Source organism: Polyodon spathula, chromosome 9 (genome assembly GCF_017654505.1).
Source record: "Polyodon spathula isolate WHYD16114869_AA chromosome 9, ASM1765450v1, whole genome shotgun sequence".
NCBI lineage: Eukaryota > Metazoa > Chordata > Actinopteri > Acipenseriformes > Polyodontidae > Polyodon > Polyodon spathula.
Window position 1 is genome coordinate 35,745,959 of NC_054542.1, and position 12,924 is coordinate 35,758,882.

The following is a 12,924-nucleotide window of genomic DNA, read 5'->3' on the forward strand; positions in this document are numbered from 1 at the left end:
TTATAAAAATAAAAACAAAAGAAAAAGACAAAAAAAAAAACCTTTACTTTCAGTTTTTGGTTTTTAAAATCCAAAAGTGAAGGGGAATTTTTTTTTTTTTTTAAATAATGTTTATCATTTCTCGGCGTGTCTGAAACCCCCAGGTGAATTTTCCAAGGAAAATCTGAGACAGGCGGGCAACGGCACTGGTTGAGTTGGCGTGGAATGACCCAAACCGTTTTAGCTGGCACGTCACACGTTTAGTGTTGTGGAAACTCGATTCATACTCAGTAACCAAGTGTAATGTGTGGTTCTCTAATTCAAGTTCTATCATGTGGGTGATATAAAAATAAAAAGTTTTTTTTTTTTTTTTTTTTTTTTTTTTTTCTCAATGCGGCTGCTTCAAACTGTATTTAAACCTGTTGCGCTAACAGTGGACCAATATGGCTGCCATATATATTCAGGGTTGTCCCCGGGAATTCTGTATAGCTGGGCGGCAGTACATTGTATTCGGGAGCACTTTTAACAGAAAAACAAAGAATTTGAATAATGTTCTGCATTTTCTTTTTCATTTCTGTTTTTTATTATGGTAAATTACCATGCTTATTTAGGCACTACGATTTGACTGGAAAAATAACGTAGGTTTATCGGTGTTAACAAAAAAAATGATTGAGCGTATTGCTTCATTTAAATAGTTGTCATGTTATTTTCAGGGCATTTTGTTAATGCACGTCTTGTTTTTCGCTATTCTACATATTTTGAATGCAACTGTTCATTTTAACACAACAGTACTCACAAACGTTTGGTCACCATCATAACTGTTGCATGAAACCGCAGTTTAATAATCCAGCACCTCTGCACTTAAGCATTTGGATGTCAGCTGACAACAGCTGATTTCCCATCACGCCTTTCTTCTTAAAGGCGTACAGCCTCTATACATGAACCCCCAATATCTCCCACAAGCACCTGGGTACATAATGTTACAACATCTCAACAAATGATTTTTTTTTTGGTGCATATGTATAGCTATTATGTACTGTAGTCACCTTACTCTACAATAATACCACAAAAAGCGACTGAATGATAATACCTGAAAATAATCTTAATATATATTTTTTTAAATAAAGTAGCTATGCAGTATTAGGCGATGGATTGCGTTTATCGCCGGCTTATTTTGATCCCCTGCATTAATTGTCACTTTTTTTTTTTAACGTTTTAGCCTCCTTGAAGTGCTTAAAACAGAAAACCCGCCCCATCAACTCTGATTGGTTAAATGTTGTGTCAAGACGTGACATAGCTGTTGTGGTTCCAAAATGTATTTTTCACCCAGCAACACGCAACTGATCTAGTCTGCTAGAAGCGCAATCAATTCTTATTGTTAAATGCACAGTAGCATCTACAAGACGGACGGCGGTTGAAAAGGCCTGTGGATAACCCTGATATTGAGGTCATGTGATATTAAGTTACAGATGCTTGGATACAGTGCACTGCGTATTAATCAGCATTAGTCTACATTGCTTTCATGGCGGTGGGATAACGGTACTGGTATGTATATCGACGGGTTAGTTTACAGTACCACCCAAAAAAACTTGCAGTACTGTACACTTCACAATCCCTTTGTAACAGATCTTTAAAATAACACACGTGTTTGTTCCTGGGTAGTAAGTGTTATTTCCTAATTGCTTATGCCTCAAAAGTATAGAAAATGGCTATTGTTCCCCACAAGCTTTGCTTTTGTGACCAGGACAGTGATATTTCAAAATATCACTATTTCCAATGGGAAAACGGGCAAATGTGTGCCTTTTCGTTCGCATAAAGTCAGTAAAAAACAACATATGAATCCAAATTAACAGGTATTTATACTAAAGTAATACAAACATGACTAAAAAGAATTTAGCAGTGAGTAGTTTTTCGAGATTTACGATTATACTGTTTTCTTTGTGTTTGAATTGAAATTAAAAAACAGACTGCTTAAGAAACAGTAAAGTTTTCTTGACTATGAAATGAAAAATGTACTGCAAATTACTGTATTATTAATCAGTCAAAGCAGCTAGTTAACTACAGTATTGGAAGATAAAGGATGCATTGAAAGCCTAACAGAATTAAGACAGGAAGGATCAAATGCATAAATTACAAAATGTAGCTGTCAGTGGCAGAAATAATTGAAATGCAAAACAAATCTGCTAAAAACAGAGTATGCTGTATGTTTCTTTCTAAGAGGGCTGTTGAAATACTGAAATTTTTTTTTTTAATAAAAATTATATTTAAAAAAAGTTGGGAAATGCAGTTTGACACAGCATACCAGACAGTTTATGGAAAGTAGAATAAAGTAAACATGCCTAAAGTAATAATGTTTAAGGAAACTGTGAACAGGGTATGTGTACTGTAATCTTCAAGACAATTTTACTTTTATTGCTTGGTGTTGAACTTCTTTCCCAAAATAGAGCCTGATTTCTTGATTTCTGCTTCCCTATCAGTCGCTCTGTCCTGCTATTCATGCTTGCGTTTCTCTTAAGCCTGATGTATTGTGTGGTCTGTAGTGCTTTTTTAAAATTAATGACTTATGGCCATATTCAGAAATAACATGTGAGTCTGGTTTACTAAATTGCCAGCACAAACCCAGTGCCTTAGGATGAGGATACTGTAGATTTCTGGGGTCATACGATTGTCCTCCAGGTAATGCACACCAAGGTGATGGAGCAGAAACTCTAGTGTGGCAGGAATCCAATGCTAGAAAACTGCCAAAAGCTTGCTTATTAAGCTTGCAGTTATTAAGACACATCAAATGCAAAGTCATGTCATATCCAAAAGCCAAGAACAAGCTATTCAATTCCAACTTAAAAACACAGCCATCCTTCTAATGCTACAGTATTATTCAAAATCTGTTTTGTCTTTGGCATGTGGTAGTTTCTACAAATTAAAAAAAGATTAACAGTATACCACGACTGTATTGATCATAAACTCGAATGCTTGGTTTTGGAATGCCTCTACTGTACAGTATCTCAAAATGAATTTGTGGTATTTGTCAAATTTGAGTACTCCTTATTGCTGCGCATATTGCTTACTCATCAAACAGGACTCGGTGTCCTGCTTTTAGTGTAATAACAGGGCATGCTGACTTCCTGAAATCCTTCATTCAGTTTAAAAACCCTTTCAGGCACCCATGTTTCATTATATGAACTGGGGAAGTATTTGGATTCATTGTGAACATCCCACACAGGGTGGTAGTTGCTATAAATGAAGGAGAGACATTATAAATTCCAGTCAATTGCCTGATTAAAAAATAAACTATTTTTAGTCTAATTTCTGGAGAACCTTTTTACCTGTGAGTTTTAATTGGGTCTTGAGCCATTCATGTTACTTTTTCATGCTACATTCATGAGCTAGTGAGATAACGGTTCTACTCAATGGTTACAGGAGCCGTTTCTTCATTAATTAACACTGTTTGTGAGTCTTTCCCTGTCTTTGCTTTTCATGTTTTCTTTAAAAATTCTGTCTACCACATGCCCCATTGCTAGAAATGAAGACTGAAACCCAAAGTGACGTACATTTTTTTTTTTGACAGTTTGTGCCATTTACTTTTACCCTAGTGTGAGAGTAGTATGCCTAAAATATAGGCTGTTCTGCAGACAATTGCAAGTTGCACATCAATGTCTGTATGTGTTATATGTACTGGCTTTTTTTTTTTTACATGGGGCAGTGCACCAATGTATTGCAATTACTGTATATTGTGTACAGTACACAGGATATAACCCCATGTATTTTGAGCTCTATTTCTATTAGTTTAATTTTGATTGCAGTCTTTATAATGACAATGAAGGCTGTAATGTAGTAATGTCCTGTATGCTGCAGTGTGAGACCTTGTTTCTCTGTATCTCATATTTAGGTCAGAAGTAAGATTAAGACAAGAGGGAAATGTATTTCTTAAAAATAGATGCTGCATTGTTGTATCTTTAAGCCTGTATCTTTTAAAAGTAAATGTAAGGCCTTTTATTTTTAAAGAAAACTTAACTGTAAAATCCCACACACCAGTTAGAAAAGGAAAAGAAACATTATCTCTGTTAAATAACATTGATCTCCGTTTTTGTTTTTCTATTGCATTGCGATTGCATGCTGACTCAATGACATTCCGGTCCATTTTAAACAATTTAGCCCTGTTTCTTAACATGCTTGCTGGGCCAGCACTGGTATATCTCTATGTGTGCAAGAAAGATAAGAATCTCACGCCAGTCCTGCATCTAATCCAGCGTTTCAGATCTACAGTGCCATCAGTTAAGTATATTATTGAAATGATTTGGAGCCAGGTGATTGAGCAATAATTCCTCCCTTAGAGCTGCCTGAATAGCTGCCCATTAGTAAACCCTCAGGCTCATGCTGTTTTAAGTGCAGTCGGTTCACAGCAGATTTACCAGGGGCCTGCTTGCTCAAAAAATATATAAAAAAATATAAAAATAAGGCAAGTTCTTGAACACAGGACTGGATGCAACACAGAAACAATGTGTCTGACATTACTCCAGGGGCATCCTTCCAAATGAACACTCGAGTATTTTTGCTCTCCATATTTTTCTTTTTATTTGAAATAGGAGACTCTGTAGAAGCTGTTTGAGATAGGTAGGTGATGTGCAATAGAGTTGTTGTTTCAGATGATGTGCCCTACTGTACCTCCATGATATGATTTCATAATATAAAGAAACTCTAAAGCAGTGTTAGGTGGAATTCATATCGCCTGATGCCGGGACAACAAGATTTGTGTGAGGGACAACAAGTTTTGATGTAAATAAATAAATACATAAAATATAATATTTTATTTGTATTTATGTATTTATTACTAGATTTGAACAGAAGTGATATTAGTTATTTATTGGACAGGCACAATCCATCAATTTTTGAAACTATTAAAACATGACAAACTTGACAAATATGTTTATGTTGATAGAAATTAAATGTTTATGTATGAGATTACCTGTACAATATTTTATTATATTAAAATAAAACATTGTAAATCCTTATGGCAATGTGTTTATGTATTAATTCATGTATGTATTTATTTTTCAGTGAGAGTAAAGCAGGGAATGAATGTTGACCCCCCCCCCCAAAAAAAAAAAAAAAAAAAAAAAACATCAGTATGAAACCAGGATCACCCTGCTGCAGCAGTGTTCCAGTTAGCTATCATGGGACAAGATGTTAGATTAGAGAAAATAGCTGTAAAAAAGTATATAATATAAATTTGTCTTTGCAGAATTTGATGGAGCCTACTGTAAATATTGTGTGCGTTTTGGTAGAAAAACAGTACAAAATGCAGAGAAACTTGACAGGTTACATAAGTCCTAAAAATCTAGGGTTACAGAACTGAAAGACTATCAAGAAAAATCTGAATTCCACAAAGCAGCAGTAATAGTTGGCACTGATTTTGTATCTGTGATGCAACAAACTAAAACAGAAGTTGAATTCAGCTTATAGAGAAAGTGTGGAAAAAACAGGCACCGACTATTTTTATATTTGAATAACTCCAAGTATTGCTTATTATAGTTGTGCTCTTAGTATGTCACCTACATTTATTAGCAAATGTGTTCCAAACTGCACTGAAAGGAACATTTCCTTAAAGTATATTATACATTTGTTGAGGTGGGGAGGGGTCACAGGGAACCTTTTGTATATCGTGAATTTAGTGAACCAGTCAAGCTACAAGGTTAGATCTGCCCTGCTAATCACCAATTGATTAATTGGTGATTGATAGATTTTTCTAGCATTTTGTCCCTTGGACAGTAAGTTTTTTTTTTTTTTTTTTCCCCCCCACAAATTGCACATCCCTGTGCTAAAATATCACGGTCAAGGGCAACTGACACACGCTTATATTTGATAAATGCACAATGACAGGCCCTGGAGGATAAACAGAGCCTTCTTTTAGTGGCTATTTCTTTTGTTTGCCAGGGGACTGTTAATATGAATACAAATCGGTATACTTTTTTTATTTAGACCTTTCAATTACTGTTCTGTGATTCCTTGACACAGTACCATGCACAGTATCATGATATTCGATACTGTCATGATACCTTGGTCCGTATACCTGTTTTTTTGTTTTTTTGGAAGTACAAAGTGCGTAAGAGGCTAACACACGGTTAACAATGCTACAACATGGGGGAATGCGTGCTGTTTATGTATATATTGTGTTACATTAAGGAATACACACAAACGTTGTGTTCCTTAATTTTAAAAATGCGTTCATTTTACAATTTTATAGTGTTAGATATTTTGAAAATTATCACTTACAAATAATGTAATAAAATCAGTTCAGCGGATACAAAAAACGTATTTCCGATAAAGAACTGCTTCTGATGGTACTAAAAACGCTGCTAACATATGCAAATTAGTTGTGATACTTTTAAATGTAAGCATTATATTTAATGCCACATTTCTAAAATAAACAGGCTACTAATATAGATGCCTTCCTCTTACATGTTATTAGAAAAATAATTCTTTTTAAGCGTATTCAAGCCAAAATAAATTTTATTAGCGAGCAGAAGCCATCGACCCATAATGCTCGTTTTGGTTGTTAAAAATCTTGCATAGAAAGGAAATTGAAAAAATTCTACTGGTAACCACTGGCTACTATAATAAACAGTAAGTGATTTTTATTGCTTTCATGCTGAACCTGTAGCTGTCTACATTGGCGGACTTTTCCAGTGTGGCTCGGAAGCTTTATAGGTCCTGTGCTTTCCTCTGCAGGTTAAGCGTCACATGATCCTGTTTATCAGTAGGGAAACTGATATGCTGGCAATGAAGTCTATTCATTCTGGTCTTTCCACACTCATTCATACAACGAAAAAAACAGGAGTTTCACAGCGAACACATTACGAGGACATAAAGAACGGATTACCACAAAATATAAAAACATTGCTAACATTTTTCACATGATGTAGAGTTTTAATAACACATGTCTGCAAAGTATATTTTTGCAGCTTATAGCAAATGAACTGTAATGACAAAATAAACAAGCATCAGTGAACTCCCTTTTGAGAAGGAACTAGCACATTCCTGTGTTATTTCTTATCTTTGCTGTGCCTTATTTTTGAGTAATACTCCCTGGGGATTCACTTAAACTAAAAGAACTGAAGAAACTACAGTAAAAGAAAAAAAGTAAACTTTGGCAAAGAGATCGGGGTGGTAATCTGAAAGATGTTTCAATAAATGGTGGTGTTTCCTTCCTTGTTTTTCACTGCTTAAAACACTTTCAACGTTTTGGCTGTCTGTTGACATTGAAATTCAAAATAGTTCCACACCAAGCTTCTTTCTCTGGCATTCGCCATGATTGCTGCAGTAATTAAATTTCCCTGGAACTTGCAGGGTAGTTGGTCACTTCAGCTAAGTGGAAATGAGTAAGCTTAGTTCATACTGTTTATAAAACACACAATTACAGAGTTTTTTGTTTTAAAATCAAAAAAAAAAAAAAAAAGAAAAAAAAAAGAACGCTTCCACAGATTCCAGCTTTTAATACAAGGTTGATTAGCCACTGTGTCTATGTAACAAGCTCAGGCCTATCTTGTTAAACTCGTAGTAAAACTAATCTGCCATGTTGTGGAGCATTCTGATAAGTTAATATTTGAGAACAAAGAAAGTAATATTAATCTGAGTCACTGTCGAGCCCTCTTGAGGTACAGTGTGTTAATCGACAAAACACCAAGGATGGAAGGTACCCATTTGAAGACCCGAGAGTTGTACCCTACTCAGCTTAACCCAGACGGTTGTCATGCTTAGGCGCTGGGGAGACCGCACTGTGGTTGATCCCTGGAGCCAGCATCGCAGCCGCTGTGTCCTGATACGCCAGGGAGGCAAAATAAGCTGATCCCTGGAGCCAGCTTTACATTTCAGCCATCAACACCAGGCAGAAGGATATCTACGTCATCAGATGGAAGGAAACGCAAACGGATGGAAACGCAGATGGATCACATTAGTTTACTGTAATGCTACGTCTTAGTTGGTGCCTATCTTGGCTAGAGCCGAGTTTAAATCAGCATGAAGTTTTAACATCTATTCTCATGTAATGGAAATCTTGTGACTTCATTGACATACAATACATGTAATAACAAGACAAATACAGTATTTGTGACCCAAATAGGCATGCTCCTGTTTGAAACCATAGGTAGTGACTGTTATTTGTCAAGCTCTGTTAAAGCTCAAAGTCAGCATGGGAAGGCGCAGTAAAGTAAATGTGGCAAATATTTTGTCTACAAAAAAGGTATCAGACATATAAAGATATGTGACAGAGGATACAAAAAAAAAAGTATTTACTTCCAGACAATGGAAGATATATTACACTCCACAGGCCCTTTTGCTTCTCTGCTTGTGCTGCTCACTTGCTTTACTGTACATGAACTTGATTTTCACGCTTCATGCTAAATTACATACAGCATGCCACTCCTTTCTTTACTCGTTAGACATTAGGCTAATTAGGTTGTATCAATGCTCTAGTACTTCTAGTTTGTCAGTATGCTCATCAATTAGTGAACAATTAGCTATCAAAGACTATGTTGTACCAAACAACTACAGTAGTTACACAGTGTGTGCTGTGCTCTGCTTATTAAGAAATTGATGGTTATAGAGGTGTTAATGATTTTTTTTTTTTTTACCCGCATGTATTTTTTTATAATAGTTTTCTGGTTATACTTCTGTTTCTCTTCTTGAAAACCCTGGCACTCACTTGACGTTTACTGCAAGTTATTATATCCCCTTAGCCAGTCAAACCTTGCTCAGTATACCAGAGGGCTCCATTTCCACTTCATTCATCTTATTGTTTTGTTCTTAAGCAGCTGTGCCACAATACAAAACACAATGCTAGAGAGTTTTTGTCAAAATGCGTACTTTTATTGGTATTTGTGTACAAATCATGACAGTATTGATCAGTTTTAAATGTTTATTTGGTAGTGGAGGCATTGGCACACAATTGTAATCATATGTGATCATCTAAATAAATACTGTACTCCTGCTGCTGACCCAGGTGAGATACATTTTAAATGTATTTGTATAAAATAATACACGAGTCAGACTATATTATCACATCATATTATATGTCTGAGTCTAGTTTGGAGCAGACTGTGCCACTCCAGTTTATTTAAGATAGCTTCAGATCGGAAGCATTATGACAGGAATGCGTACTGTAAAAATATATTTATATTGTATGAACTTGAATACAAGGATATATTGCTTGCGTTCTATTTAAGGGATAATGGCATTGCTGTGGTATTTGACAAGGTAATAATGGACGTCCTGAATCAAAGACTGAGACGAAAAGTTTCATTACTATGGAGGAACACATCACAGCAATATCATTATCCCCATTACTCTGCAACTTTTTAACTGTTACTGAGTTATAACAGAGTGGCGACCTCTACAGAAAACAAGGGTAGAGCAGTTTAGGGCTACTGATTTTCCATTCTGAAGAAAAGCAAATTCTGTTTTTCAGAAATTACCAATTCAGTTTTTTTCCCACTTTTTTTAAAATCAATTTATTGATTATTAAACCTGTCATTTAAACGTAAATATGTTGATATTTAAAATAAGTAAGTTAATAAATATTAACTTAGGTTTTCCCTTTTTTTCTACAAACTTTGCTAATTCTGCTTTGTTTGCAGAATTTAACGAGAGGTGTGTCTCCAGACAGAATGTCTTTATGAAACACACTGTCTGTAGTGTAGTGACTACATTCTTTACACTGTAAAGATAACATAGCATCGCATAGCTAGACAAATTGCTTTGAGCTAGTTTCTTCATCTTCAGATAATATCATTGAATTAAGAAATGGTCATGGTTTAACATGGCTAATTATAGCTTTATTAAATGCAGGTAGAGTGGAAAGAAATAAACTAAACAATAATTAAATGCTCAATTAATTTAGCTTACTTACTTCAGAAAGCCCTGCCTTGAGCAAAGTGCCTTAGGTCAGTATAGAAAAATGCGGTGCTTTGCCATTTTTTGTTGCCGTCTTTATTGCTTTCTTGTTCTCTACATGTTTCAATCGAATGACAGCACCATGTGCAGAATAGTATCCCAGTATCCTCATGTAGATAACAGAACATGTTTTAGGTCTGTCTTTTGCAGAAACATTGAGTTTATTTTCTTTTTGTTGGTGCAGACGCCATGTTGAGTTTCATCAGAGGCACATGAGTGAAATCACATGTTGAATAAACTCAACTTGAATGGATCTAGTGCAAAGAAAACCCCCCCAAAAACGCAGAAAACTAGAGTTGCGAGGAGAAAAAGACAAAACTGCAAAATTCCATTCCCGAAATACCTAATTCCGTTCCCAATGCCTAATTCAGCAATCCTGTCTGTGATTGCTGAAAATCAGTAGCCCTATTTAATATTGTGTGTGTGTGTGTGTGTGTGTGTGTACAAAACTCTCACTTATCCATTTTCTTTGCCCCGTCAATGATCTCTAGAAGAATGCAATGTTAGTGCCTATCACAACTCTCAAGTGGCTTCTACTACTAAAAGAATGTGTACAGGACAGTACGAGGACTTAAACTGGTTTAAATTTGTACTGTATGGTCGTTTGTTTTGTTAGATTTTCAGTGAACTCTGATAATGTCAGCTCGACTTAATGTCATAGTTTATTCTCAACCCCTTTGAAGGGATATTACGTGGTTTGAATGTATGTGTCTGTCTATATGAATATGAGCTAGGATTCTGAGTGACTGCCCCCCTCTCATACTCTACAGGGAGGACGAAGAACATTTGAGGAATAAGATCCGCGCAGATCATGAGCGGGCGCTGGAGGAGGCGAAGGAGAAGCTGAAGAAGTCCCGTGAAGAGCTACGAGTCGAGATCCAGACTGAGAAGAACAAGGTGGCCCAGGACCTTAAGAAAAAAGACAGCAAGCCGCTACCTCCTGTTCCCATGCCCAAGCTGGTGGGCATTCACGATGGGGACCCGGGAGATCCTGACGTCAAGGAGAAACGTGACAAGATCAGAGAGGTAAGACTTGCATACATTCATTATTTACTCCCCTACGCCCGGTACCCATCACATCCCTCTAATTGTGCATTGTATCATACTGTAGGGTCATACAATATTTAGCGATTTTAAATAATTCATGATGGCCCCATCCTAACCTTTTTCAGTCAGCATGGCATCAACCAGCCTTGTTCTCCAAAATATTAATGACATTGTAAAAACAATAATGAAGGTATTAGCTGAAATGTTAGTCTGCTTGACTTCAATTTTTCTATTTTAATGATTTGATATATTACTGTGTTTTTTTTTTCTTATCCATTTATGAACAATGAAAGTATAGTCACAGATTTGGGCAGACTGGGCTGCTTCTTGTTGAGCGCTGAAAGAGATCTTGGGTTTAATTCAGGCTTGCAGTGTGATCAGGTTAACAGTTCAGTAGTGATTTATCAATCCAAATCAATTTTTCTGTGTAACTAAGCAGATGAATGAATAGATTGTAGCTCCTCAGGACAGGAAGCAATGTATGGTTTTGAAGGAAGCACAGTTGTTTTGGGTCAAAATAATGAAAAAATCAGAATTTGAGTTATTTTGATTTCTAGTTTTTTATAATTTTACGACAGACTTTCAACAAATAAAACACATAATTGGAATGGCGTTCTAATCGTTAAAACAAAGCTATGCAAGCTGGCTCTATATTTCAGGAAACAAGTCGCCCCTATTGTGTCCAAAATTGCCATGTTCCCTTAACCTCTGCTTCACTACCTCTTTTTTCATGTCACAAAATAAAATAATTCATTACTCCAATGAAGGTTTCTTTACTTCTGCACTAAGTCTTATATGTATAGTTATTTTCTTATAGGAGTGTTTAAAGTAGGTTTGGTTCAAATCGAATTGTCAGCTTAGCTTTGACTTGTTTAAATGGAAGAGAATAGCTGTAAGGTGCTTATTGTATTGCCTACACAGCCTTCCGTTCTTAATGAGGTTCAGCACTAATAAATGGCTGAACGCTTACTGTTTTACTTTTCTAAAATGTGTTGCATAAACAATAATGAGAAGCAACCATTTATTTTAATACAGTTATTAAACTTAACATTTTAAAACAAAGAAACACTCAACTTGAATATTAATGTGATCTCATGTTAAAAGGTTTAAAAGCCTATTATTAAAATTGGACCATGGGATAAACAAACGGGTAAATTAACCAAGTGGGTAATCAACCAATTCAGCTCAGTCAGGTAAACTAATTGCTTTCAGTACAATTTGTTTGCAGAAGTCTGAGATGCAGGTGGTTGGAACAAAAGACTAGAAACCAGGAGAACCCAAGTTAACAAAAAAAAAAAACATTGACTGACTATTTAGTCCTCCTTTTTACAGAGTAAAGGGAAAGTTAATTTAGTTTCTGTTATGCAGACAAAGTGGACGCTATGCACTATACAACTATAACGTATCTGCTGAATCATCTCTACTTAATAACTAAGAATAAAAAAAGTTCTAAACTCTAAGACTACAGCAAACCTACCATAGCCCTGCATTGTGGCAGGACCCAATTCTGTCAAACAGATTTATTGAAAATTAATTCAAATCAGGTCATTAACTCTGAGAAAGGTGAAAAAAGAAAATGTTGAGGGAAGGACGTACATATGGACTAAGATCATGATTTTGACTCAGGCATGTGGAGGAATGTATGTTAGGGTTAGATGCCTTAAAGGAAGTAGATAGCCATTACTTGTCAGAATTTAGAAGTGTCTGTAAGTGAAACTAATGCCAAGGTGGCCAAAGTTTAAAAATCTCAAATTGAGCTGGTGAACTATTGTGATAAAGCAGAAAGATTATTTCAGTCTCTGAAAATGCAGTACATTGATTCTCTGAAAGAATGCATCCTTCAGCAAAGTAAATGCTGACCCTTCTGCAGTAACTCTGCTTAAGAGTTTGGCACTCTGCTTGAGCCAGCACCCTTTCTCTTGTTCAGAAGTGCATGAAGTGAACGAAGCTTTA

The 12,924-nt window shown here is 35.8% G+C and overlaps 1 protein-coding gene across 1 annotated transcript in view; it reads left to right on the forward strand.

Annotated features, from left to right (window-relative positions):
- LOC121320736 (mannosyl-oligosaccharide 1,2-alpha-mannosidase IB) overlaps positions 1-12,924 on the forward strand; it is a 93,525-nt gene that overhangs the window by 8,559 nt on the left and 72,042 nt on the right. Inside the window, exon 3 of the mRNA XM_041259322.1 lies at positions 10,695-10,950. Coding sequence (XP_041115256.1) covers positions 10,695-10,950 — 256 coding nt within the window. The remainder of the gene's footprint in view (positions 1-10,694; positions 10,951-12,924) is intronic.